Below are 26,806 nucleotides of genomic sequence, written 5' to 3' on the forward strand. Positions count from 1 at the left end.
GTACACGTCAAGATAAAGTGAAGCATTTGTTACCTGGCATCCTCAGCAGGATCTCAGAGGATTTCAAAGTATGCTCTACATAGAGTAGTCAAAAGTGAAAATCAGTTGCTCTGGTAGAGCTTCATGGTTGAAGATGTCCAGTTATCCCATATTCACTTACCTTGTTGGTCTTTGAGTCTTAGTTCTAAGCACAGGAAAAGCCACTAGGTAAGTACCCAGCTCCTTAAAACATTTTATATTGCCTCCTGTGGTGTGCCTGTACACAGAACTGCTTCAATCTCTATCCCCCATTTGTCACAAATCTATAGGGCACACAGAACATCAGCTACTGAGATGAAAAAACTGTGGTGCTGTCAGCCAGTGCTGCAGTGCTAGCACTAATGTAGAGGAATGTTGTGACAGTAGAAGAATTATTAAAAGAAGGCCTCATAAAATCAGACCTGCTCTATTTAATTAAGAGCTATCCTGTCCTCTCTTCTAAATGCAGTTAAGCAATTTGCAAGTTCCCATGTGAAAATCTTGGTATGAAAGGTTCGTTAACACAACAACCTGTTCTTGGGTTGAAACATAAGTGCATCTGTGTAAACAGTATTATCTGTTCCATGAGAACCCATAAAAGTAAAAATGTAAACAACCTGAATCTTAGCATGTACGTGAGAAAACTACCAGCCAGTAGGTGTTGCCCATGAGGTCTTTGGAAACTATATAAAATAAATTACTTGAATAAAGAATTGGCTTTTCCCGCATGAAGAAAATGGCGTCTTAGCTAACTTATTACAATAGAGGAACACACTAGTTACTGTAAAAGGGGAGGGAAAAACCCCAAGCACCACCCATGCACAAAATCCCTCAAGGTACTAGAAAATATGAACAGATTCATTTAAAGCGAGGCTCAACACTTAAACACTGTCTAAAGCAATGTATTGGCTTCTAAAGCCACCACTTCTGCAGATACCAACTCGCTTCACTAAGCTTGTGTACAAGTGATAGTACTTGTACAAGTTTTAATTTATAGTGATTATTGTGATAATAATCACTATAAATTTTAGCCACAAAAAGGCCTGATTTTAGGTTTGTTATAGAACACTGTAGTAGAGATGACATCTGGAACAAACCACAGAAGACCAGCAATATACTGAAAAATGGCATGTTATACATGTTTATTATCAAATTTACATTCCAACAGTAAGTGCAAAAAGCAGATGGAAAAATACCATGAAAATTCCAGACCCTTCAAACATTGTGTGTAATCCCCTCATGTAACAGCCAAATGAAGCCCAAACACAATTATTCTCCTTCCCTCTCTGTTGCCATTCAACTGCAATAGATGTTTAACTTTGATCACAGGTATTTTGAGCATGCAGGTATTACTGAGTTTATCAAAAAGTAACAGTGAAACTAGAAAGATTTCAGTTTGTGCTTTAAGACAACTGGAATAAGGTAAATACAAGAATTCCATTCTGTCTCTTGTAACTTGCACAAGCATGGGTAAATCCTTTCTAGCATCCATGTTTGACTCAAACCTGCAAGATAACAGTACCTTGCCAAAAGGTAATTCTCCATTCCTTCTAGGTGTAACTCTACTCAAAAGATCTGGTGCAGGATGTCAGCCATGCAAGTTTGTCACCTCTGACTTCTCTTACAGGAGACAATGAAAGCCAAATCATTCCTAGAATCATGATAACTTCTAAAATGTTCTCAGGAACACGTTATTGAAAAAAGGTTTGTCTTCTAGGTTTTGGCACAAAATGGTAAACTTGGAAAAAGTTTCAGTTTTCCTTATTACTGCAAGCCAGGCATGTATATCCAAACTGTCCATGACCACCCAAAGGCATAAATGCATGACAGAATTTGAACAACACTGCACCACAGCATCAACCAACTGGGTAAACACACACAAACACCATGGTATAGAGGTTCTTCCATTTTCTTTTTGCCTTATGTGAAGTATCTGATCATACACCTCAGCTACAGAACAAACTGACCTCTCAACATTCACAGCATTGTTTGAACTGAGCAAGTTTACACTGCTGGGCTATGGAATAGGGAAGCGTCCCCCAAGAGAAACATGCATTTCATTTATATGCTTGTAGATTCGTTTTACCTGAATCATGGTCTGCCAAAGGAATTCTGCCTTAGCTGATTCGCTACTCTGCTGATCCAGTGGCTGGAGTTATCTTATGAAGCCAGTTATAAACACAGTGTAATTCCTTCAAAAATTTATCTGTAACTCAGGAATTCCTACAATAAACACATAAAATGGACGGACTTTTGATATGCTACACACTTCTCAGTTGACACCAAACTGTCTAAGCTTTTGCTAACTCATCTCCCTGGAAGTTACAGACACAAAGCGGACATACCCATCTTGGGCCACTGGAGACCAGCACTGCACTCCCTCCTTTCACTCCTACCTTATGTAGCTAAGCAAGACACCATGTGCAGCTACGTACATACAAACATAAATACTTACATGAAAAAATTAAATATTTTTCATTTAAAAAACAAAATTAACCCGTATATGGTCTTTTAAATAAAATTCACCTTTTCTAAGTGTAAGATTTTGCTTCGAGAGCAAAAGGCAACTCCAGGAGTTCCTGAATATTTCTGTGCGCGGCTGACAGACAAGCTTCTGCTAAGAATCCCTGTGCAACTTTGAAGTGGTTACTCCTTTTCCTTTTACAAAAAAGAAAAAAATCAGAGTCATCACAAGATCTATAGAACTGTAAAATCAGAAAGGCCACATTACAAATTTCCTAGAAACAAGGTTAAGAAGCTTTCTTTTCCTGGCCTACTCAGCTCACCCCTGCAGCAACGAAGGTGCTGATTATGGAGGATGTGCCTTAGGGCACATGCAGATCAGTGTAATTGCACCGATGCTTCACACCACGCCCCCAGACAGCTGCCAGCTATACCCCACTTACATGGTAACAGGCAAGGTAACAACAAACTTAACTATTTAAGCTAATTGTATGGGAAACAAATCGTTTTATAATGTTGATATACGTATATACGATATACGTTGATATGTTGATATGGTACGGTGAAAATTTACATAAAGACTAAGAAGCTGCTTCTGTTCAGATCACTAGCAAAGACAACTTTTTCTCAAGTTACACAAAACATCTGTTGTAGATTGTTCACTTACAATTAGAACCTTGGACAGGAAGGAATCAAAAAAGCAGCACAGGCAGTAATATTTTGATGATTAACACTCAGAAACCAGACTTCTAAAATTCTTTTTTGAATTGGAAAGTCTGCCTCAGCCATGTTCAGAACCACACTCCCTCACTGAATTCATTAAAATGCTACAAAGAACACCAGCTTTTTTCTTCCTGCTTCTATACAGAGACTGGCAAATTTTGCTCTTAATGAAATCTTTGAAACAAAATCCTGCTTAAAATGAGAAATAAATGAATGAAAGGCATTAAGTTTACTGGAGAACTCTCAAATATACAGCATGTGTACTTGGCAAGACAAGAGGCAGTTTTCTGAACTTCCAACACTTTCCTTGAAGTAAACGCTCTCCATTTAAGTCTTTAAAAAGAAACCCTGAATCAAGCACCTAGGGTTTATTTCCTTTTGCAATGCTGAAATGTGCCTGAGATATTTGTGTGTGTGCACAAAACTATCCTCTCATTTAAACAGGTGCACACTACACTTTGGAAAGAGTTCTTAGCTTGACATTTGCACCCCAATACACACTTTGCTGTTCTTAATTCTTACACATTACACATTTCTCTGTGTGCTTTGTTCAGAAGCTCTGGAAAGAAATTAACTTCTATTAATACCTCACTAACACAATTGCACTCTTTCAAAATATGAATCCTGTGTTTGTAAACTGAAGTCTTACTTTCTTACACAGAGCTAAAGGTTCTCTCCCCCGCTTCTCAAAGTGAGGAGGACTTCAAAACAGCAGTTTCTGAAATGGAATATAAAAAAAAAAATTTCCAGATTTTCATATTTGTTTGCTACAGAGAGGAACTTGGGCTGATAATGCTAATGGTCAGACTGACTGTTATTTTAATATTATATTTAAATGATGCAGCCTGACTGCAAACAATTGATAAATACTATGGGAGTATGGTAGAAAAAAATAAAATATCTACACATACAGCTTAAACGGTTAAAACACTGAAAATGCCTGCAAGAGTCTTCACTTCTAAGCTAAGACAAGATGCTGAAAGGGATCTTAAAATAAAGCTTTGGTTCTACCTTTCTATCTCCCACAAAAACCTTCTTCCTCAAACCCGAGCAATGTTCCTTTGCTCCTTGGTCCCAACACTTGTCTCTCCCACAATTAACATGCACATGCCTTCTTCAACTCTTCTGTAACACACCTATGAATGCCTGTACTGGATGTTCATACCTCCAATTATTTACTGTGCTCTATGTCAAACACCTTTCAGGCCAGTCAGTCTTCCTTTAGTATATTCATTTTTGGATTTGATGACTGTGTGCAAACAGGAGCTCCCAGTGCTCCAATCATGGCTGGAAGACTCTGGTTTCTTCTCAGTCCTGCCATTAAGTTGCTACCTGCATTTAAAAACCCAGCTGAGTCCCGTCTCTGCAAGCCAGCCTCTGTCCCTTGATTCTTGCCACGGTCCTGCGTTTCAGGGGGCTTGATCACCCTGGCAATACCCAGCTTCTTCAGTCTGTCCACGAGGCTCATCTTCATCTGCCCGACATCTGGGCTGTTACGGGAGGGCTTCAGGCCGTACATTTCCTGCAGGAACGTTTCTGCTGGTCGAGAAGCCAGGAAATTCTCGGAGTGATGCACTCGAGGCTCAAAGAGCAGAGGGGAAGGACAAGGTGAATGCGAAGGAGAATTTGGTGGAGTAGAAGGAACAGGCAGAGTTCGAGAGGGTTGTAGCAAAGGCAGTTGTTCTAACATGGGGCTGTCATAAACCCTGGCAGAGATGCCTCGTTCTTGCAAAAGTTTAGCTAAGCTGCTTGTGCTGCTGATAGTAGTTGAGTCTCTTCTGTTGGTGAGAAATTCTCCAATACTGAGTCTGTAAGGAACGGCTGGAGTGCTCGCTCCTGAGTTTCCAGTACTGCTGCCAGTATTCCCCAGTGAAAAAGGAGCACTCATGGAGCTGAAAGAAAATAAAAATTAAACAGAGACTATACACACATTAGACCTTTTTATACCTGCTCTTCATTTGCCTTTTAGTATACAGAAGACTCAAGAAAAACAAACTATTGCTATTGGCTGTGAAAGCATCAGTACCCAGAATTATTGTTCTGCAAAGTACCAGTGAAATTACCTTCTGTGATCGCCTTAGACAGAATATTAACATAGTCATCCAGTTAGTTAAAAAAATTATATATAACAGAAACAAAAAATAAATTATAATGGAATCTTTTTTTTCCACAATAGCTATATGACACAAGGCATCTGGTACTTAAGAGTTAAAATTTACTTCAAGTTACCTTAACCTGTTTTAACTCTCAGCCTAGAGAATTGCAAGTTTCCCTTTGTAATTACAACTATTTTGACTAGTAACGTCCTACATGTTGCCTAACTGCCTTAGTATTTTTTAAAACTGCTCCATGTATCAAAAGCCAGAAAGTAGCTGTTTAACCCTATGCAGCAACGTTTAGGATATCAGCAGTCCTCATACCTGGGAGTAACTTGAGTGACATCAGATGGGTGAAGGATCCTACAGGTAGTGAAGGTAAATGTGGAATTTGTTGAAGATAGACATTTCCCTGGATTTGAGGCTGCAATGTGAAGAATTTACATCCATTGAGGTTAAAAAAAAAAGACATACAAGAATGAATCTAAGTTTAATACAATGTTATTATCACTGCTAATTTTTTGAGTCCTTTTTTTCTGAAATAAAGAACAAAACCAGCAAAGACAGCATTACCACACAGTAAAATACTTCCCATAGAGAAAAGGACATTGCTAAATAGAACTGGGGAGAAACAGTAGTGGTACTGACCAGTGAGTGGTAATGCTGCTGAAGTAATAGGTGGCAGGAAAATCCCTGCCACTGGCTTTGTCAATGCACATTTCGTTTCTTCTGGGAAGGACTGTTGTGCTTGAAATGTTATACCTCCTTCACCCTCTTCCTCATCATCTTCCTCCAGGTCAGAGATGTGGTGCACAGTATCATCAGACAGAGGGGTAAAGCCTTTAGTAACAACACCTGGTCTTGGGTCAAGAATGGTGCCTAGGTTGGGTCGAGCAAGCTGCTGCCAATGAAAAAGGGTCTGAGATCCTGGTGTGACAAAAGACAAGAGATTCAGAGAGCCATTATCTACCACTGTATCGAGTTACAAAAATGCATAATGAAAACCAGTGCAGCTGGCTGGTGCCCACAATGTGATCCACACATCCACTGGATGGCAATGCCAAGAAGCAACCAAACACTAAGCACCCTCTAGGAAAGCCAAACAGGAAGTGATGCTGATGAGCATGGTATGGAGCCTACCAACTAGTACTGCTTCCTGTTACTGCACATCATACCTAGCTATATACTCGATGATTTAGCTGGCAAATATAAAATCCTGTTCTGCTAATGAGAGAAGGCAGATCAGTCTCTTACCTTCAATGGGTTTGACAATTTGCAACTTCTCTGGCAGGAGAACACGGAGATTACCAGAGCTGGCAGAGAGATCTGTGAATTCTGAGTTTGTACTTGGGGAAAAAGAGTTTTCTGTTGGTGTACTGCAGCCACTAGCCTCTTCTTTCTGCTCAACCAGCAAATGCATTTTTCGGTCCCACTCCTCCTCGAAGAACTGCTTCTCACTCAGGTAGTTCTGACGACGCAGGGAGAGCCTGTGCAGAGCTGTGGCTAGGTCACTGTCTCCAGGGGTTCCCGGCTGGCCAGGACTGTGAGCGTCTCTGTGAGAAACATCAAACAATAATAGACATTAAGTCTATTAAATTCACTATTTCTCTGTTACACAGCAAAAGTCCAGTCTGAGTTTGGTTTTGAATCGGTTCTTTTCATAAGGTAACAGACTGTGCTTCCTACTTCAAATTCTTCTCAGAGCTGCTCCCCGGGGCCATCTGTGTGCGGCTCTCCAAGTGGTGCACGCCAGACTGGAAGGGCTTTGCTGTCATAACAGCACTCGAGCGATTTGATCCAGGGATTGGCAACGGGGCAGGAAAGGAAGAGCAGCGGCCACGGATGAGGTTAGCAACCTTGACAGTGTCAAACACTCGTTTCTGTTGACCCCTGCAGAAAAGACAAGCAAACAAATGTGGTTTTCAGATGCAAAAAAGATATAATGAAGAAAAATCTCTGAAAAACAAACTTGGAAAAGTCTGCAGAGACCTCACTAAAAAGATGTTCAGAAAAACATGACTGCCTAAAACACTCATTTCTTCAGGAGATCTACTCTGTTAAATATCAGAATTACCACTTCTTTACCTGAAAGACCTGAACCTCTACTGAAACTGCTTTAGACTATTAAGAAGTATATATTTTATTTATTTAATTTGTATATGCTTTCAGAAACACACATTTAGTTTACTACTTCTTGCTCAGAAATATGCAATGCAGGAACAGGTCTTCAGGGTTTTGAAAACTGTCATGTGTCTTTCAGCTATGTCAATTGTCCAGCAATTTTTCTGTAAGCATTCAAAGAGATAAAGCTAGTCCTGTGTATCAGAGAATTTGGATCAAAAAATCTCACTAATTTAAAGAATGAAGTAACACCCTTTTAGCAATTCCCAGCTTCTTCACAGAATCAAATAAGAATAGCAGATTTCAAAATTGAAAAATTTACCAAATACTACAAACATTTTTTATTTACACGGAAAACATTATAGAATATATGCATTTACAGAGTCCCAGAAACCAGTTTCACCTTAATTAATACAAGTCTACAGATAAATATCAAAATAGCACAGAGATCTGAAAACATACTTTTGCTTGGAGAGAACAGATTCATCACCCTGACTCAATTCCTTCCGCATTGTCCCTTCAATTTCTGCTGCAAGGGAATCCTAGAGAAAAATGGAAACCATAGGAGTTGACAAATCAGATTCAAATCTTCCTTCTGACAATTTTAGCAGAAAATATTTGTAAATATTACTTTTAACAATCTGCATTTGTTTGCCCAGTATCCCTATGCTTTGGACAAACCCTTCTGCCTCTGAAGGAAGAGCACATGGGAGAGCTTCCCACCATAACTACACCCATGTGTAATCAGGATGGGTTCAGTCTTCATTAGCAACATCAGCTTTTTCTTTGTGTTTTATTATGTACTCTGTATGTTGGTTGCTTTAGTTACGCTACAATTTTAAGAACATTTCTTACAAGTGTATACAAGTGATTCTGTACACACAGAGCAACCAACCAAAACCTGAAGAATTCCCAGACATTTTGAGTATGTGAGATGCTGTGTTTCTTAAAGGAACACTGGTGAGTTACAAAATTCACATCAACATCAAACAAAACACCAGCACAACTGAGCATAAGCTATAGAGCATGCCAATTCCCTTATTAAACAGAAATGGCATATAAAAAGGAAAAATAATTCCAGTGTCACAATATGTCAAGTGAACAGCTAGTTTCCTAACTAATTTTCAAAATTTCTCACAAGTGTACAAATTGAAGAATTAAAAGACCAACAGATCAGCTCCTTTGCCTACTACAGAGTATTCTGGCTGCAGCTCCTGCAAAGGCTGTTGTGCTCCTAGAGCTGCTCACTGCCACAGCTGTGTGTGCCACGCTAGAGGTGCTGGTTACCACGGGAAATGCTCCATGGGACTGTGGGTGGCAGAGACAAGCGGCAGAACTGGCCCTGCTGCGCAGCAACTTCACTTCTTCCTGGGACTCGTGCAACATCCCCACACACTCTACATTCCGATCTTGCAACTCATGGAGCTGGAAGAGAAGAGAAGCCATCACATGATCTCTTCAGAGAGAAGACCAAGTGAAACTGAATGAACTCCTACAGTGACCTAGAATGGCTGATTCAACACTGTAAGATTCCTCCAGCTGCTGGGAACATGCCCACAACTGGAATGGACAACAGTCAGCACAGCACCCGTAGCAGTGTTAGTGACAAAGCACAAAAAGTCAAAAGAGGAAAAAGTGGCATGAAATTCAAAGGAAAATACATTGAAAAATGCAAATACACTAACTACTGATGCAAAAGAAGAGAACTGCCTTAAAATCTAATAAGCCATGGTACTGTTGATATAATCAGCAATATTCACACTAAAGCACTCCTCTCATAACTAAGAATAGTAAGACCTCCCTATTTGGAACACGCTCCTTGCTTTTTATACTCCTGTCAACTACAAAATATTTGTATCAGCTTAAGTAAAATAATTATTCTTTTCTTCCAATCACATGATGTAACACAATGAAAGATTTAAATCCTACATAATTAAAAAGCAGTATTTCCCACTCCCTCTCTGTTCTCTTTCTCCTGTATTCTACCCCAAACATTTATCAAAATGTATGTTATAGAAGTCTTAAGTACCTCTGCTGTCAGTTGTCTCTGAGCATCTTTGGAGGCTTGTAAGTGAAGCTTCAGCTCCTCCTTCTCAATCACATTCTGAAAGCACAAAAAGGTGCTCATTATTTTCTCAGTTGAATTCCCCAAGAGAATGATCCTCTGCCAGACCTTCCTGGAACAGCCACCCTCTCGCAATGCAACCCCGTGGCTTGCCAAGTCAATTTTTGTCTGCTGTGAGCGCTGGCATGCACACGCTGCAGAGACACCTGTGTGCAAGCTTTAGGACACTTTATCAGCATTCCCTTACTTCTTTGAGTTTATGCTGAAGATCAACAATCTGGGACAGAAGGGATGAGATCTCTTCCTGGTAGCGAATCACCTCCTCACTCTTCTCTGACAACTCCTCTGTTATCCTGGAAATCTGAGCATTTGTTTGCCCTACAAAGCACAAAAGGAACTTAGTCGAGACCTACTCCAACAAAAAAAACAAAACCAACTCAAACCAAACCTAAACCCCAGAAAGGATGAGTGAAAGTCAACAACAATCTGCAAAACCACCAATACTCTTAGGAAATCAATTCATAATACATAAAAGTAGGTGCCTTAGAACATCCATAAGGAAAAAATTAACAGTGGGGAGGAGGAGGAAAAAGAGTTCATTTCAAATGCAAGTGTAACATACTAAGAACTAAGTATGCAGAATCTGAAATACACATGACCAGTATGTGAAATGACCACAATAAACAATTTCAAATGATGTAATGACTCATGACCAAGGCAGGCTTGGAATATGCTGGGAAAGTCTGGTTCTGAATTAATCTTGTTATTAACTACCAGTGTAAGCAAAGGCATTTGGTTGAACCTTGTCAGCTGTAACATGCACTCTTGATCCTGACCACTATCTATTCCCCAAGTATCCACTGAATACAATTCCCTGATTCTTTTTTTTTTTTTTCTTTTAGCAAGCACTTCAGAAAGTGAGATGACAAAGCAACTGCAAGAGCTGAAATATTTTTATGCAGTTAGCCTCGTTTGTACACTTGCCATGAAAGCATTGCAAAGTCATAAGAAAGTCTGATCAATCTTGCATAAAGGTCACACTACAACTTTAGTGCTTGTTGTACCTCACACATTTACTGCAGAACAAGTCCCTGCTTATGGGCCTGTGGGCATTTAACCTCCATCAGATACCTTTTTCCTGAAAATGCAAATTTTAAAGCTGTAGGCAACACAGCTTTAGGAGAAGATTCTTTCTGTGAGTCTAAATAACCTAGCATGCCTACTCATGCTATAGAATTGAATAAAAAAGTGAACTTACAGACATTCTCACTGAAGGTAAAAATAGGAGAACATATTTGAACTAACTCTTATTTGCAAAAGATGTGTATTTTCTCAGCAGGATCAGAGTAAATTAACCAACTAAGTATCAATTCATAGTATTTTATGGCCATCTGTAGCAAGAAAAATAAAGCAGCAACCCAGTCTTCTTTATGGTGGTTGTATAGAAAAAAATAAATATAATTTAAGGTTATTATGCACCAAGGAAGGAGTACACATCAAATGATTTCAGATTAAAAAAAAGTATTGTTCTTTATTGTTTCAGAATACTTAGCATGCATTTATGTAAGAGTAGCTGCAATTCTTTGCAAATAAGCAGCGCCCAAAGCAAATACAAACAACTGCTCTAGACAAACTAAGCCACTTGCTAATTTAAATGCTTTCGTTCATAACATGTATTTTAAAACTAAGCTGTTCATAGTTTTAGGAGTTTATACACTGACCCATTTCAGTGTCAAGTGTGCTGAATATACAAGGAGAATATTTTTTTGATTTTCTAGTGTCTGTAGGCTTCGGTTTAGGAAGTTTACAGACATTAATTACCTTTTGTGTTAGTTTTCCCCTTCCAAACATGACACACACAGAGCTGAATTTGAATGACAGAGTGGAACTTGACGAAATACAGAAACAACCTTGCGCTTGGGCAAAGGGCAAGACTTCAGTGATTGGCATAAATTACTGAAGCTCATTTTAGGATTCAGGGTTAACTAAGAAGGTGTAGGCATTAGGTATTTCACCCACCATCCTGCCCTTGCAAAATACAGCCTGGATACTCACGGAGTTCTTTGACACAATCGTTGACCAGCTGCTGTTCCTTCTCTTCGTACGTAATGGTTTCTGACTTCAGATGGCAAGCCTTTGAGAAAATTATTTGTTTACAAATCACAATTTCAGTTTATCTAGAATGTTATAAATTTTTACTTCTAAAATTCTCATAACCGAGGAGTCTCCCCTCTCTCTTTAAAAACTCTATGCAACTGTGTTTTCCACCATAACCTGTTCCCCAGAATTTTACAGGTGTTTTGAGTGAAAGACAGACAGACACATGAACAAAGCCTGATCTCTTCACTGTAATTAAAAATTGTTGCAAAAAGATGTGATTTGGTAGGGAAAGTGAACCAAGACATAAGTCAGAAATAAGCAATTTGCTTCAAAAAAGCTAAAAAAAAACCCCTTGAAAGCTGACTGGTGTTAGCCAACTCTCTCATGGCACTGAAAAGCTCTTGGTAGAAGAGCTTTTCTCTATATTCCCAACTTGTCTATTTAGACTACATTTTCCAGGCCAGAGACTGAGTATCACAACATATCTAAACAATATGAAGCACTCTAGATCCTCGCTTCTCTTTTGACTGCAAGGATGGTAACATTAAATTTAGCACAGACAAGTCTTCTATACACAGGACTGTTCACCAGTAAGGGACTCACAGTGTAAAACTCAGCAAATGGTTTTAAAGATTATCCCAGCAACAGTACATTTACACAAGTGCAGCTAAATACATTTCTTTATATAGTGCTGCCACATAAAAAGCAATAAAAAAGCAAATAGAGGCTCATTGTAATTGAGGCTATTTCAAGTCACTGAAGGTTATGTTATATCACAGAATGATTAAGCTCTGGCTGGTCTGTAAAGTTGTGCAATCATATACAGCTTAGGAGCAAAATAAAGGAAATTCCATCTTCTCATTCTTGTCTTACAGAACTACTAATGCATCCAGTTTGTCTTAGGGAGTTTTAGGAAGAATGTGCAACTCATGCATCTTGGTGACAAAACAAGGGCAGAAGTGTATTTTGTTGATATTAAAGTCAACAAACAATAAAATCTAGACTGTTACTGGTGTAACAAGGTTTTATTGGGAAAGGCTCATATAAAAAAAAAATCAAAACACCACACAGACACAAAATAAATAATCCTCACTTTACTTAGAAACACCCCTTTTCCTTAAAGGCAGCAAAAGAACCCAATTTCAAACAATGTCCTATTTTACAATACAATGTCTTCACTACCAGAGAAAAGACACTTCATCCATAGATTCCAATTCTTGGAACCTTTGCTGTTGGTTCCATTTTATAGCCATTTTTTGTCTGGCCATTTAGTCTCTACCCTTCTAATGGCACATCTAGCACCTGTATTCAAGTTTTACACACACAGGAGACCAGTCAAAATAGAGAAACTAATCACATAGTCACAACTAAGTGTGTCTTTAAAATAATTTAAGTGGAAGCTTATTAACCCTTAAGTATCTTCTGACAAAAACAATGGCAATACAATGGATTATCCCAAATACTCCTGCTCATTGCAGTTAGATTTATACCAAAACAAACTGCATGAGCTTGAGAGCCTGATGGGTCCAAGTACTTTTGCTGGGTGCTTACATATGTTCCTATGTTTCTTCATAATTGCACTGGGGACAGACTGCTAGAGAACTCTGGAGACAATGAGGAATGAAGGAAACAGAAGGATATGAGCATGGAGGCAAAGTGCTTGGGAATAATTTGCATACAGTGACACAAAATAGCCACGTGCTTCAAGAGAAACCCTGACACTGGGTTTTGAACCCCTGATCCCTTTCACACCCAGCACACGCCCTCAGCGGGGTGTACCTTGGATCGCAGAGCCAGGTTCTCCTCCTCCAGCTCTCGCAGTTTGTCCTGCAGGACATCCAGCTGCAGCGGGTCGTGGGAGACAGTGAAAGACTCGTTGAAGCGCAGTGGTGTGGAACAGCTGGAATCAGTCTCGCTCTCCTCAGAAGCGATGGAAACAATACGCAGCAGGTCATCCTTCTTTGACAGCTCATGCTGCAGCTGGTTAACCTAGCACAAGTGAAGATCACCACGTGAAATACGCTTTCCATACACAATACCATATTGTATTATTTATGCAGCCTCTAGAACTGCTCTTGAATAGCTCGCACCTCCATTTATTTCACAGGAAGTTCGCAAAATCTTAATTTTTCACTGCAAGGGAGACTGAAAATTCAAGACACCAAAAAAATGAACAGAACCTACTTTTAAAATAGTTTACTGTAAAATAATTTTCCAGCTACCTTGATACATTATTTCATTTTAACATGCTAACTATCATTTTGATTATGGCCATTACTCTGAATTGTTGAGTTTCTGGACAAAAGGATTGAGAGAACTATTTACATGTACAGAGTGGTGCCCTCCAGTCTGCACATGGAATGACTCATACGACAATTAAAAACAAGAGACAGATCTCATTTAGATAAACTCTATTTTGCCTATCTACATTTTTATATGAATATGTAAGTTTATGCTGTCCTACAGCTGATTTTGAGTACATCCTTGTTACCAGCATACTGTTTTATACAAGCAGCTGAATCCATTTCACTGTTGCTTACACTACATCTGTTGACCATACTGTTATCTGTCACCTATTTTAATTTTTTAAGAAAGAAAAACAAAGAAAAGGTTAGATCAACAATTTCTGCTGACAGGAAGAAACGGAGAGAAGATCCTGATCAGAATTCAATTTTCATTACATTTTATTTATTCTTATTTTACCCTTATTGTAAGCACCCCATTAACCAGCTCATTTTCTGTTTCCTCACTTGTGGAAGTTGTTAGGTAGAAGCTCATGTCAGATACCAATCTCCTATTTTGACTTATATTAGTCCATTTTTAGTTTAATGGTGGGAAATCAGATTGATGGTCTGATACACCCTAATGATATCTAATATCCTCATAACTTCTCAGCAATTACAATATGTTGTCCTTTTATTCAATTCCTGGACTGCAAAAAGTGATTGAACAATGATTAGGAGACTGACATTTAAGCAGACTTCCACAGTTCTGTAGTCCAAGAGCACCAATCACTACAATATTATGTATTTCTAGGAATCCTCTTACCACCACCACAAATGAAAAAAAAGAGAGGAAAAAAAATGGAAAAAAAACCCTAAACAAATGGAAAAAGAAAGGAGAGTGACCACTTACTCTATCTAGAGTTTGTCCTAACTGTTCTTCCAGTGCTTCATTCTGTTCCATCAACAGATGGTTTCGCTTAAGGAGGGCTTGTCCAATTCGCGCTGCCAGTTCCAGGTCCCGATCTTTCTGCTCACAAAATGAGAAGAAATGTTTCCTTTTGATCACGTAAGGTTTAAATTCAGAGTAGCTTTAGATTCTCCTAGATATTGCTCAATGTATCACCTGAGATCCCCCTTCACTCTCAAATCAACACTCTTAGAGAATTATTAACGCTTCATCACTTGGATCCAGAACACATCCATAACTGTGTTTTTGATACAGCATATTCTCTTCCACAGCCATCTGCACTAACAGGAAGGGAAAGCACCAAACCCGGGCACAGTTTTGGGTTTTGTGCTGAGTGCAAAGTTTATGTGGCCTCTGTTGAATCATACACACACACACAAAAATCCCATTTACTTAGGCCTGTGGCCTTCCCAGTGACACTTTATCCAGAACAGAATGCTCAGCTTAAACAGTGGGGAAAGGGTAGAAGCAGAGGAGCAACAGGAAATCAGAAGAAAGCTGTCTCTCTCTTATACTCACTGGCTGCATGGGTGCCCACAGTTTTGTTAAATTTTGTTTCTGAGGTGGTGCAAGAAAATGGGCGGCTTCACATTACCCATGTGTTTGGTAAGCAGCTCTTGAAGAGAATCAAAATGGTCAGCAGCTGAATAAAACCCTCCCTCAAATAAATTCCCTCAACTGTATTAACACAGCGTGACAGAGACAAGCATACCTCAGCTAAAAGACGTTTGATCATGTCAGCTTCACCGTAGTCTTTCTGCTCCACATTATCTGCGCCAAGAACTGAGGAGAGACAAGCAGGCTCATTTTATTGAAGGAAAGACAAGAAGATTGTGGGAAGTGGGAGAGCTGAACTCAGACGATGTTGTTTATATACAAATACAGTACTTGGCTGATGAAGCTAGGAGGAGCTATCAAAATGCCTCTTCAACTTCAGAAATGTGAAATGATACTCCTTTGGGAGATTGATAAATGAGGTATTGAACATTTACACCTTTCAGCAATGTTAACTAAGACTTGAGGCGCTCAGACATCCTTCAAATTTAAAAAAGGAGAAAAAACTCCTAAGAGCAACTTTTCGAATACAGCTAAGCAATTGAATCCTCCAGCCTGCTGGGGAGAGGAGGAAGAATACATTGGAGCACATCTAAATATAGCTGAACACATACTTTATCCCTGAAGCAAAATTTCCACTAGGCTGTGTGACAGCTATATGCAGGAAGTATGGAGACCCCTGAGACTAGTCATGAAAATGCATTTATTGAGAGCTTGACCATCTTGGAAACAATTAAGAAATGAGATAATACATGTCTGCATTTTAAACGTAGTAGTAAATGCTGTCTTAGTAATCAAGTGACTCCAGTGTTTGAAGAGTTTGTAAAATTATTAGAAAACTGAGAAACAGTAGGATTGGATAAAGGACTGAGTGAGGAATAAGCAAAGCATGAAGAATTTGTGACACCTCTGAACGAAACACAGTGCTAAAACTGAAAAGCATTGGTCTGGTCTAGTTCATGTCCTGATAAAAAGAAGATGATAGTAACAAAGGCATCTTAATTACCTTGTGCAAATTTTTGAGATCCATCCAAGGAGGAGGAAGGAAGTTCAATAAGAGCTAAAGTGACAGGTAATGAAAGATATGGAGGGGAAAAAGAGAACAAAGAGGAGAAAGAATTAAAATGTAAGGAAATAGGTGATTTTCTGGCATGCATCTACCACAATCAAAAAACAAATGCATGTGCAAACATAGTTTTTTCCCCTATTAACACTTTCTTAGGCCATTTAGGGTACCATTTAAACATAATTTCCTTCAGAAGCAGAATTATACATCTCACTATAAGCTGATGAATGTTTGTGCTAAGCTCAACAATAGCAATTTGCTATTTTTGCTTTATGAAGTCAGGATCATTAAAGAGAAGAAGGCAGCAATACAAATTTAAAAATTACAGAACGTTTAAGTTAACTTGTTTTGAAACTAATTCCATCATCACTGAACTGCAAAATGAGATTACTATGGATTTGACCTCAAGATTTCCTTCACTATTCTACCTTGTTTAAATCTCATTCTTACTCTGAATACACAGTGGTATAGATTATCAGCTCTTCTCTTTAAGTTTCTTTTGTGGAGGACTGCAGTCTAAGTTATGAGATAGTGAAGTGCCAAGCTAAAGTGCACACTAACTTTATTTACATTTGTTATATAAGCTCTCTATTATTACCCTTTACATACACAATACCCACAAGTAACCTTTAAAAGCATAACGCTACAGCTATGCTAAGATCAAAATCAAGTTCCATTTTAGTAAGAAAAGAAACTCTCTTGTAATCTTGAATGACAGGAGAACAGGAAGAACACAGAAGGAGAACTTTTACTGTTTCTCTAAAAGCTTAAAAGAAAAATATACCAAAATAACAAACCAAATGCTTTTCATCAAGTAGATCAGTAGGCATAAAAACCCAATACATGCTGTTTAAGCATGCAGGAGGCTTGAACTTACAGAACTGTCACTTACTAATTCCTAAGCAGGGAAAAAATAGAAACTCCCCACTAAATTTAAAATACGTATCTATCACTATAGATATAGAAGAGATGTAATACTCTTAGAGGTGGCATGTACATAAAATGGATGTGGAAGACAATTTTCTATACTGCTTAGTTGCTCATACTGACTGGTGAAAGAGAACTCCAAACTCATCTAGCTTATTAGTATTAGGAAAATTCACTGCACATAGGTAACTAAATTACAGCCATTACAGGCAGACTATTATAGCCAGCTCTCCAGTGGTAACTGCTCCTAGCAGGTGATTTCAAGTTACAAGTTTCTATCCAGTCCCTTTAATAAAAACTTACACTAATTCCATACAAGGTTATGCAGGTAGGTAAGTTCCTAAAATCAAGAGCAAATATCCTTACTCTGATAACTAAAATCACAGAACCTACAGCTTTGAAACTTAGCTCTATATAATAGCAGTATTTTCTCCCAGTACAGGATCAAAACTATATGCAGTTTATTAGAATTCTCTCTTGAGAACACTTGCATGTCCAATACTCACCTTGCAGAGTGAAAGTTGCAAGCAACTCTTCATTTTGGTTAAAATTCTTGTTATGTTTTGCCATGACCCTTTATTCACACATACAAAGTAGTTCCAAAGAGGGATCTTTTGTAATTCAGGATTTCTTATGCTAGCACAGTTGAAGGAGAAAATGTTCTCGACCTCTCTGAAAACACTGACAGTGTGAACCCAACAGGTCATGGGACAGACCTTCTTATAGGCAGCAGCAGCCATAAAAAGAGGAGGAGCTCAAATGCAAAACTGCTGTGTTGTTTTGGGGCTTTTTTCTCAACTACAAATTCACTCAAACCATATATTTAGCATTCTGTCTTGGGAAAAGTTGTAAAAATGTTTTCCATACATATACACAGGGAGGAAGATACACAGCTAAATGTCATGCTTCATGTCACATTTATTCCCAATTCCAGGCAAAAGAGAAAGATTAAAATTTCACTTAACAAGTTATTCAACAATAATTATAACTAGAATTTGATTTATATCTGTATTTGTCTGGGACCTTCCCAGTATGTCCCTGTAGGTTACTAGTCTCAAAAAACCTACTATGATTTTCAAGTATAAAAAATGTCCAGACAATTTTCTAGGAGAAACATAAACCATATTTATCTTGAGTTTATATGACTCAGCAGTTATAAAACTAATTCTTGTATAATTCAAGAATACTTTTGTATGTTATGCTTAACAGCTATTTTTTAATTCAATTTCAGTCATTGTTATGAGAAAACATCCATAGCTTAAAAAACTGCTTTAAAACTCCTACAAGCAGTTCACAGTTTTCAGAGGACACCCTCTCTATTTTCCCTCTAGGAAAAACAGGAAGACAGCCCTTTCTGCAGTACCTTGACAGCCAAATAATACACAACAGGCTTCATGAAAACTTTGTTGATAAACCCCTCCCTCTCCCTGCACGCTGAAAATGCATGCTCACACTGACTGAAGGTCCTTTGGATCCCTGGTTTTGTCACACAGGTGAGGTGCTGAGCAGAGAGCTTCGGCACAGCTGCCTTTCATGTCAAGCTCCATCCAGCACGGATGGACTCTGATCCCACGTCTTTATAATTAACACTTAAAGGCAAGTACACACCCCATCAACTGCACAGCTGCTTCCAGTCAACTCCAAAACCATTCACTCGACTATAAAATCATTTATGCCTGTGGTATTAGTGCAAGAAACAGACTGAGCAATAAACATTAAGTGGCTTTCCAATTACTTTCCACAGTTAAAAGAGTTCAAAGCCTGCAAGGTCAACTCATAACAAGATCACTCTAAATTGCTGAGTACTGCATTCTTGGGAGATACTGTTTTAGTCTCTCTTACTCCTTTGCTATGCACCCTTGAGAAGCTTAACTATAAAGAAAAATGACAAACTGTTTTAGAGGTGGCATGTACAAGGAAGAGGTAATCATTACAGATTGTATATAAATAACAAGTTCACTCTTCTATGGGGTCTGTTCCAATATATGGAGGAAACAGGACTTGCCCATTTCTCTGAAGAGATTAAAATGCATTCCCCTCACATGAAAACATTTAGAAACTACAAGCAAGTAAGTGTTCAGTTCTTTCAGCAACTTTCTATACATTTACTTCTCAACATAAAAAGGTCTCTTTATGTGATTGAAGCTGTACATTTTCTTCTTTATCATTTCACAGGTTAAAGAATAAGTTACTTAGTATTTTCAGAACTCAAAGGCAGTGATCAAAGTACCCACCTATCTGCCATTCTTTCCTTTTCTACCTCCAGAAGAAACCACTGACAGCACTTCACAAACCTTGCTGATACAAAACATCAGGGGAACATCACCAAATCAACTGCAGCACTGTTAACATTCCTGAGCTGCTGTACACTCATACCTCCTGTATTACATCTCTTCTAGGACAATTCTAGGTTCCTGTCCCTTTTTCACTATCACATGTTCCCATTCTTACTTCAGTGTGTAACCTGATGATCAGGCAATCAAGGGACATCCTAAATCAGCCATTAGAATTGCAATCCTGAACTACAAGCACTTCCCCTGAACTCAAGTGTTTTCTCCCACCTGTCCCAAGTTTTCCAGATTTGACCATTTCCTAACATTAATATTAACTGTGCATCCAAATAGCGATCTTCAGCATTTGGGGAAATAAATACCAACTCACTCATGTAACGGAAGGAGTCCTCCTCACGAGCAGGAGAAGCCACCTCTGGCAGCCGGCCATGGCCAGCCGTGGGCTGGACCCAGTCTGGGTTTTCATACAGGTACAGGGAGTCCACTCGTAACTTGTAATCTGGCAACTGCTCTTCCAGCATGCTCACCAACTCCACCTCAGGAAAGTCCTCATTGGAGCAGCCATCTGAAAGAGAGTAAATGCCAGTTATAGTGCATTGTTAAATAGATGTAAAATTTAAGAGTACAGTACTATACATTTTAGGTACTATAAAATGCTTCATAAATCTTCGGTAGATTTGGAAATAATTATTCTGTACCAGACAAAATACCAGAATACTTACTGAATCAATATTTGATTTATACGGCAATACTTGTAAGTTCCTCACTCCCAGCTGACCCCAAAACTTCCTGAAAAGATGGTATACTGTTTCCCTCCAACTTCCTGAATACAATGTATGTAATGAATTTCAGTTTCAATCTTTATCTCTTCATTGAGCTAAAACACAAAGCTACATTTTACCAGATATTGATTTCCTAAAGTCTCATTGACTTTTCATAGTTGTTACACTTCCCTTTTCTGAAGGAAATTCATAGTTTTCTTTCTCTTGTTTTAGGCATTGGTTTGATAATGAACATAGATGTAAACAACCTTAAAAATAAGTAAAATCAACTGAATACTGCTTTGAAATCAGGGAACAAGTATAAAATTACATTATCATACTTACAGAATCACACGCTGAGAAACATGATACTAAAACCCCTGCAATCAAAGTTTAGCTCTTTCTGTGTTGTGGGCTGTTGTGTGCGTCCCTTAATCTCTTCACGATTATTGCAAAAAACCCCTCATTAATACTAAATTGGTAAAATATCAGTGGTATACAATGATTATCTTTGCAAGATTTCCACTCAGGATGAATTCTATCTGCAGTATCTTTCAATGGAAAAAACACAATGTTGACTATTGACAGTGAGAATTTTACAAACATTATTTTACAGTGCACACTGACTTTACAAATTAGCCAAATGGACTCACTGTTTTTGTTTCTCTGCAGTATCACATAAGCAGTACAAAGACTGTGAAACCAAAGGCTGTCTTCAGGTTGGTGCTTTATGTCATGTTAGACACATTCAAGATTTGTAATAGTAATTCTTCAACTTACCAGGGATGCTCTCCAAGCCCCTGGGATCAAAACTCATGAGTCCTTCCTTCACAGTTCACTTCCTTGGAAAGAGCATTCTGTAATCAAGCTGTGCACCATTCCTTTATTGCTTTGGTAAAAAGATGGCTTTGGTTTAGAGACAGAGTAAGCGAGAGCCATCAAGCCACAGAGACTCACAAATCTGGCATCAACTCATTTCTGTAGGCTGGTTCATACTCCAGATCTACTGCCATCTTAGGACATGCCTATTTCATCTGGGCTACTACTGATGAGTAGAAGTATTTCATGTAAGCTTCACCAGCTTCTCAGCTCACCCATCACCTAAAAATAAAATAAAGAGAATGCCAAAGTTTAACAGATTTCACTCTTTCAAGTGAGACAAGTAAATTGGTATGACTTTGTCTCTTTCAGTCTGAATTTCTCCTCTGTACTATAATTAATTACTAAAATCAAAAAGACAACAAGCATTTTATTTCCAGTTTATACATTACATGTAAAAGGTAGCATTAAAATATGTTTTCTCCTTGCAGACATCTCACCTTAAACATGGATTTGGTCAAATATCTCTTTGTCTGTACTATTCATGCTCTTTCATATAATATTTAGTGTGCTCAGGTCATTCACTGAAATAGGCATTTCCTTTTTATGCTAACAGACAGCAGCTCCAACTAAACAGAGATTTTCTTCAGGCCACTAAACTTATTTAAAGTGATGGATTCTAAAGGCATGATTTAAAAAACATCACTCAACATTTCTATTGTTAAACAATTTAGTTTTACACAACTGTTTGCTTGAGTCTCTTTTCCCTTAGGAGTCTGTTAATTAAAAATTGAACCTATCAGAAATATACTTTGTGGATCATGATAAAATTTGTGTTTTCTCTTCAGCAGGGACTCTTGTAAACCAGAAAATGAAACTACTGTGACTAATTCAGATAAGCTATCAGAAGAGTTTAATAAAGTAAAAACACACTTTCCTTTGCCAAGACTTATTAATCACCTTCCATATAAAATAGTAGTTCTAGATGACAGAAAGATATAAAACTGAAGAGAAAACAAGTCTCCTTTTCCTTCCTCTGGCATTCAGTTAATGTAAAATTCTCTTAAAATCTCTCATTAATTTAAAATTTGCTCTTAACAGTCTCCCCAAGATCTCCAGTCATCAGGCACAACAATCAGAGGTTTGTTTTGCTGTCTGTAGCAACCTCTCATTTGACAAGATTAAAATGGACAGTGCAGGAGCTTTTTAAAGCAAGCCTGGAGTCTGCCAGTTCATCTGCTTCTAGACTTTGGCAGGAGATCAAAAAAGAACTTTCTTCCATTAAGGCCAGTTCATACTTTTGAGCAGTATCTTCTTGTTTTGTCATTCATTCCTTTATGTATGTACTAGGCTTATCAGTTGTAATTATTATGCATATTAAACACTTAAAAGAAAAACTTGCGATTTCAGAAACATTTTCTATCTGAATGTATAGATGCTTCTAGCCCTTTTAAAACTTTTTTTTTTTTTCTAGAGGCTGTTTTTTAAAGGAATTGCTGAACTGCATGAACTATACATACCCCCTTCTCTAAAACAACTTAATACAGCACACTAGAAGACATTTAAGAAGACTTTGTAGATCCACGTATGGAAATTACTTTATTTTGTAATAAGGAGAGTCACTAAACAGCTAGACAAAGTTCAGCAGCACAGGATAGTTTCTTCAAAACTCTACCTCAATCTTTTTCCCTTGAGTTTTGAAAATGTAAAAATGAATGCTGCTACTTCTCAAGATAGGTTTTAATCTCTCTTCGAAGTGCAAAGCAGAAGCACTATTTGTTGCAGGTCAATCTCAGTTCAGCCAAAGAGAGGGAAAAAAAAAAAAGACAAAGGTGATTTGGCTAAATGTTTTCTAGAGCTCCACGCCAACACCACGCTATTGAATAGAAAGGGCAAACTCATTTGTAAAACCTTTGAAAAGTTTACTAGATAAGCAAACACCATAAAAGTTAATGCCTGCATTTTCAGCGCTTTAGTTTCCTGTACCACGAAGCAACTTCTGTGGAAATTCAGGCACTAGGCAGTTCCACCCTGAAAGTGACTCCATGACCCTTTTACACTGCAGCTATAAAAGTATTTCCTAACTGCAGATTCCTCCTCCAAGTCAAAACTATAATTAAACACATTTAAATAAAACTCATAACATTTACAACGTGGCTTTAAAATATATGACCATGCTATAAAAAGATGGACGAGAAATTAAAACTGTTAATCATGCAGAAAGACATGTCCAGACAAGAAGCCAAAAAACTTTCTCAGGTATTGATTTTAATCTTTATTTATAAAGATTATTCCCACTGTCAATTTACTATATTCATTCTGCACTGATCTACATCTTATTAGTTTTGTCCCCCTACTCCCTCAGAGGCAAATTTCCCATTGATATTCGCATCTTTTACTAATAGGTTAATTACACCTGTGGAAAAAACAAGGGAAATTCAAATATTGGAGAACAACCCATATGCAGGGGTGGTGCTCTCAGAAGGCTTTTTCAACGAAGGTTCATGAGAGATGGAAATACCAGACAACATTTTATATACACACACCCACACACATATCTCAACCTTAATATTTCTGTACTCTGCAGATTAAATTTTACTCCCTAAGTGTGTCTCACATCTCAGCTATCATTTTGGCTCCAAACAGTGAGCTAAAACCTGGGGTGGATACAGCACACTTCTTGCAGAAGTGGGAACTATTCCTACACCTTCTGTATCTGTGCTAGAGAATCCAGGTTGCTCTAAAGAGATTTTACAAATTTTTCCTTCAGTGAGTCAGAGGACCCTAGAGAAGATTAACTTGAAAAAGCAATATTGACTGAAGTCTTAGAGAAAGATAAAATAGTTATAAAGCATTAAAACTTGTTCTTTGTAGAGTACCACTCTGAGCAACTTCAGATGGATGCAGAAAGATTTGGGGCACCTCAAGTTAGAATATAATTCTGAAGATGTTCTACGATTAGAAAACTCTATTTCACATCTGAACTATGAGAAAGGTGAGAGTTGCTTTACAACTGGAAAGCACAGATAACTGTATGTGTTATTTCTCTGTGTACAAAGAAGTTAAAAGAGTATGCAAAACATTGGCATCTATACTGACAATATCTAAACTTCAACATAATTAAACTGCTACTTCTGCTATTTTTCATTTCTTGAGAACAGCTGATTCCTCACAAGTACTTGAAAAGACTAAACTAGGTCTGCTTCTCTGTACAACTCCAGGATGCAAGACATTAGGCCACAAGTAACAAACAAAATTTTGACTACAAAGAATACCCTAACAAAGAAGATTCTAACTTGATTAAGACTGAAGACAACATCCATCTTCCAAAAGCAAGCCAAGTAAATGTGTATATTATTCTCAGAAGCCAAATTTTAATGCCATGTAAGTATGCAATTAAAAAAAAACAGTATCAAGTCATTAACACAGTACTTTTTCCATTGCTAAAACTGGAATACTGTCAAGCCAGCTAATAGCAATCAACATATTCTGCATTTCAAGGTTAATGAAACAGTTCTATTCTTATAGCAAACACGGCCACACTGAATTGCTGCCAAAACATTCCTGGGACTAGTGCTCAGAAGCACAGGCCAATTCTTCAACACCATCCAGCAGGAGATGAAGGACAAAGGATTATCAACTGAAAAACAAATCTATGTAAACACAAACTTTGCCTACCACAATTAACATTTGCTGTGTACCTAACATCTGTTATTTTCAGCCAATACTATTGCTACAGAAATCTATTTAATTCCTGTTCCTCTCATGTAAGAAAAAGATATTTGAAAGAGTATGCGAACGCAATCCTAAGAACAACTGTAATAATCATAAACAACCCTGCAACGGACTTTCAGTCATTAAGAAATGGTATAAGAAGGAACTGTAAGAAAACAAACAAAATACATTCCCCCACCCCCATATTCTGGATTGTTTTTCTTTTGGGATGGGTTTAAGGCTTCAGAGAGGAAGCTGGAGAACACCTCTTGGAGAATGATGAATCACATGGGGATCATGAAGCTGGCCACAACATTCCCTCATCCTATTTCACGTACAGTTATGCCAAACCAGGCTCACTTATTCTACTCGTCTGCCATCTGTAGTAGCTCATATTCTCCAAAGTGACAACACTACCTGTTAAGTACACGTATATATGCTTTATGTACATGTATACATGCATACTGTTGAATACCACAGCTTGACAGTTAAGATTTATTTAAGTCCTACATGTCTGGAGGTTGTCTGTACCACCCTTAGTGCAATGTTAAAAACAACAAATGCCGAATTGAAGTCTCCCTTAGTCTGAAACTGTGTTACCTGTACTAAAGACACACACTATGTTTTATTAATTCCTATTTTTTTCTGTAAATGCACAATCAAAACATCACTATCTGTATGCATATTTTCTTGCAATTTTTTCAGAAGAAATTACATATATACATAGTAATGTTATGATCTCAGATGAATCAAGAACTATCATGAATTGCCTATTTGTTAGTTAAGAGTATAAAATACAGTAAATGCTCTTGCAGCATTCTGCTAATGCCTCATTCTGCTAAGTTCTCTGTAAATATTTTATTATAAAGGTTGTAATCAGCTTCTTTTAAAACTCAGGCTTGTTTTCTGTAAAGTATACTCGAAGGAAACTCGAATACCATTTAACTAAAATCACTAACACTTTCACTTGATGCGTGGCTGATCACCCAAAATAGTAGTTTCAATTCCTTGACCTACACCCCAGCCAGTGTTCAGCATTTTAAGTTATAATTCTTTATTAGAACTAACCAAGTCACCAGAATATCACTAGCAATCAAACCAGAAGAAAAGGATGTCTTCCTTTTTGCAGCCATCTCTGTGTAAATGTTCTATTTGTGCCTTCTTGGAAAACTAATCAACAAATCATTCCTGAAAAAACAGCACTTCTGCTGCACAATATTCATTCCGGAAGCCTACTATTAGAGGCAAACCACCATCAGGAAAGTCTGTGGTTTTCCAATGCTCTTCAAACTACATTCTCAGATACTCATAACAGAAATTCGATAAACATATACAGCTCTAATAATCACACTGCCACTACAGAGTGGAAGAATTATTGGAAAATAATTTTTTTTCAATTTAGCTTCAGTGTCAGAAGTGTAATTAAAAAGAAGTTCTGCCCTAAGCACTATATCTTTTACAAAACAAACCTAAAAATCGACTGTCGCTTTCTAATGTCGCTTTAAGATATTAGTACATCAAATATCTACATCAGACTATCATAATCAGTCAACAGTAACTGTGAAACATGCAAGAAATAGGCACCTATGCAACAGCTGAAGACTGCAATAAAAATAAAAATACGAGCATGCCACATACACTTCTCCACTAGCATGGTCGACAGAGTAAATGACATTAACTGACAGATATTCGTACTCCAGTTTAATCAGCTGATAAAAATGCAACAATGTGATTAAGAAGTTGCTAAAAGCCAAAATTTCCTTGCCTTCGATACACAAGCAGGACAACAACTAAGATGTCACCGAGGACTGCCCCGTGTTCGCGGTGACACGACGCCGCAGGGAGCCCGCTCGGTGACGGGCACCCCGGGCCGCTGAAGGTCACCCCGGGCAGCG

At 38.1% G+C, this 26,806-nt stretch overlaps 1 protein-coding gene across 2 annotated transcripts in view; it reads right to left on the reverse strand.

Annotated features, from left to right (window-relative positions):
* The window catches only part of TRAK2 (trafficking kinesin protein 2), a 112,527-nt gene that overhangs the window by 85,170 nt on the left and 551 nt on the right, over positions 1-26,806 (reverse strand). The window contains exons 2-17 of one of the 2 annotated variants that reach the window (XM_066322604.1): positions 21,159-21,479; positions 19,988-20,182; positions 16,340-16,393; positions 15,491-15,561; positions 14,722-14,838; positions 13,366-13,575; positions 11,542-11,620; positions 9,734-9,864; positions 9,451-9,525; positions 8,709-8,846; positions 7,884-7,963; positions 6,987-7,190; positions 6,555-6,853; positions 5,949-6,227; positions 5,625-5,724; positions 3,043-5,096 (exon numbers count right to left, since the gene is read on the reverse strand). In XM_066322604.1, the coding sequence (XP_066178701.1) occupies positions 4,415-5,096; positions 5,625-5,724; positions 5,949-6,227; positions 6,555-6,853; positions 6,987-7,190; positions 7,884-7,963; positions 8,709-8,846; positions 9,451-9,525; positions 9,734-9,864; positions 11,542-11,620; positions 13,366-13,575; positions 14,722-14,838; positions 15,491-15,561; positions 16,340-16,393; positions 19,988-20,182; positions 21,159-21,195 (2,751 nt within the window). In that variant the 5' untranslated portion in view covers positions 21,196-21,479 and the 3' untranslated portion in view covers positions 3,043-4,414. The remainder of the gene's footprint in view (positions 1-3,042; positions 5,097-5,624; positions 5,725-5,948; positions 6,228-6,554; positions 6,854-6,986; positions 7,191-7,883; positions 7,964-8,708; positions 8,847-9,450; positions 9,526-9,733; positions 9,865-11,541; positions 11,621-13,365; positions 13,576-14,721; positions 14,839-15,490; positions 15,562-16,339; positions 16,394-19,987; positions 20,183-21,158; positions 21,480-26,806) is intronic. The other variant, XM_066322605.1, reaches the window with a different exon arrangement.

Source organism: Sylvia atricapilla, chromosome 7, assembly GCF_009819655.1.
Source record: "Sylvia atricapilla isolate bSylAtr1 chromosome 7, bSylAtr1.pri, whole genome shotgun sequence".
Lineage (NCBI taxonomy): Eukaryota > Metazoa > Chordata > Aves > Passeriformes > Sylviidae > Sylvia > Sylvia atricapilla.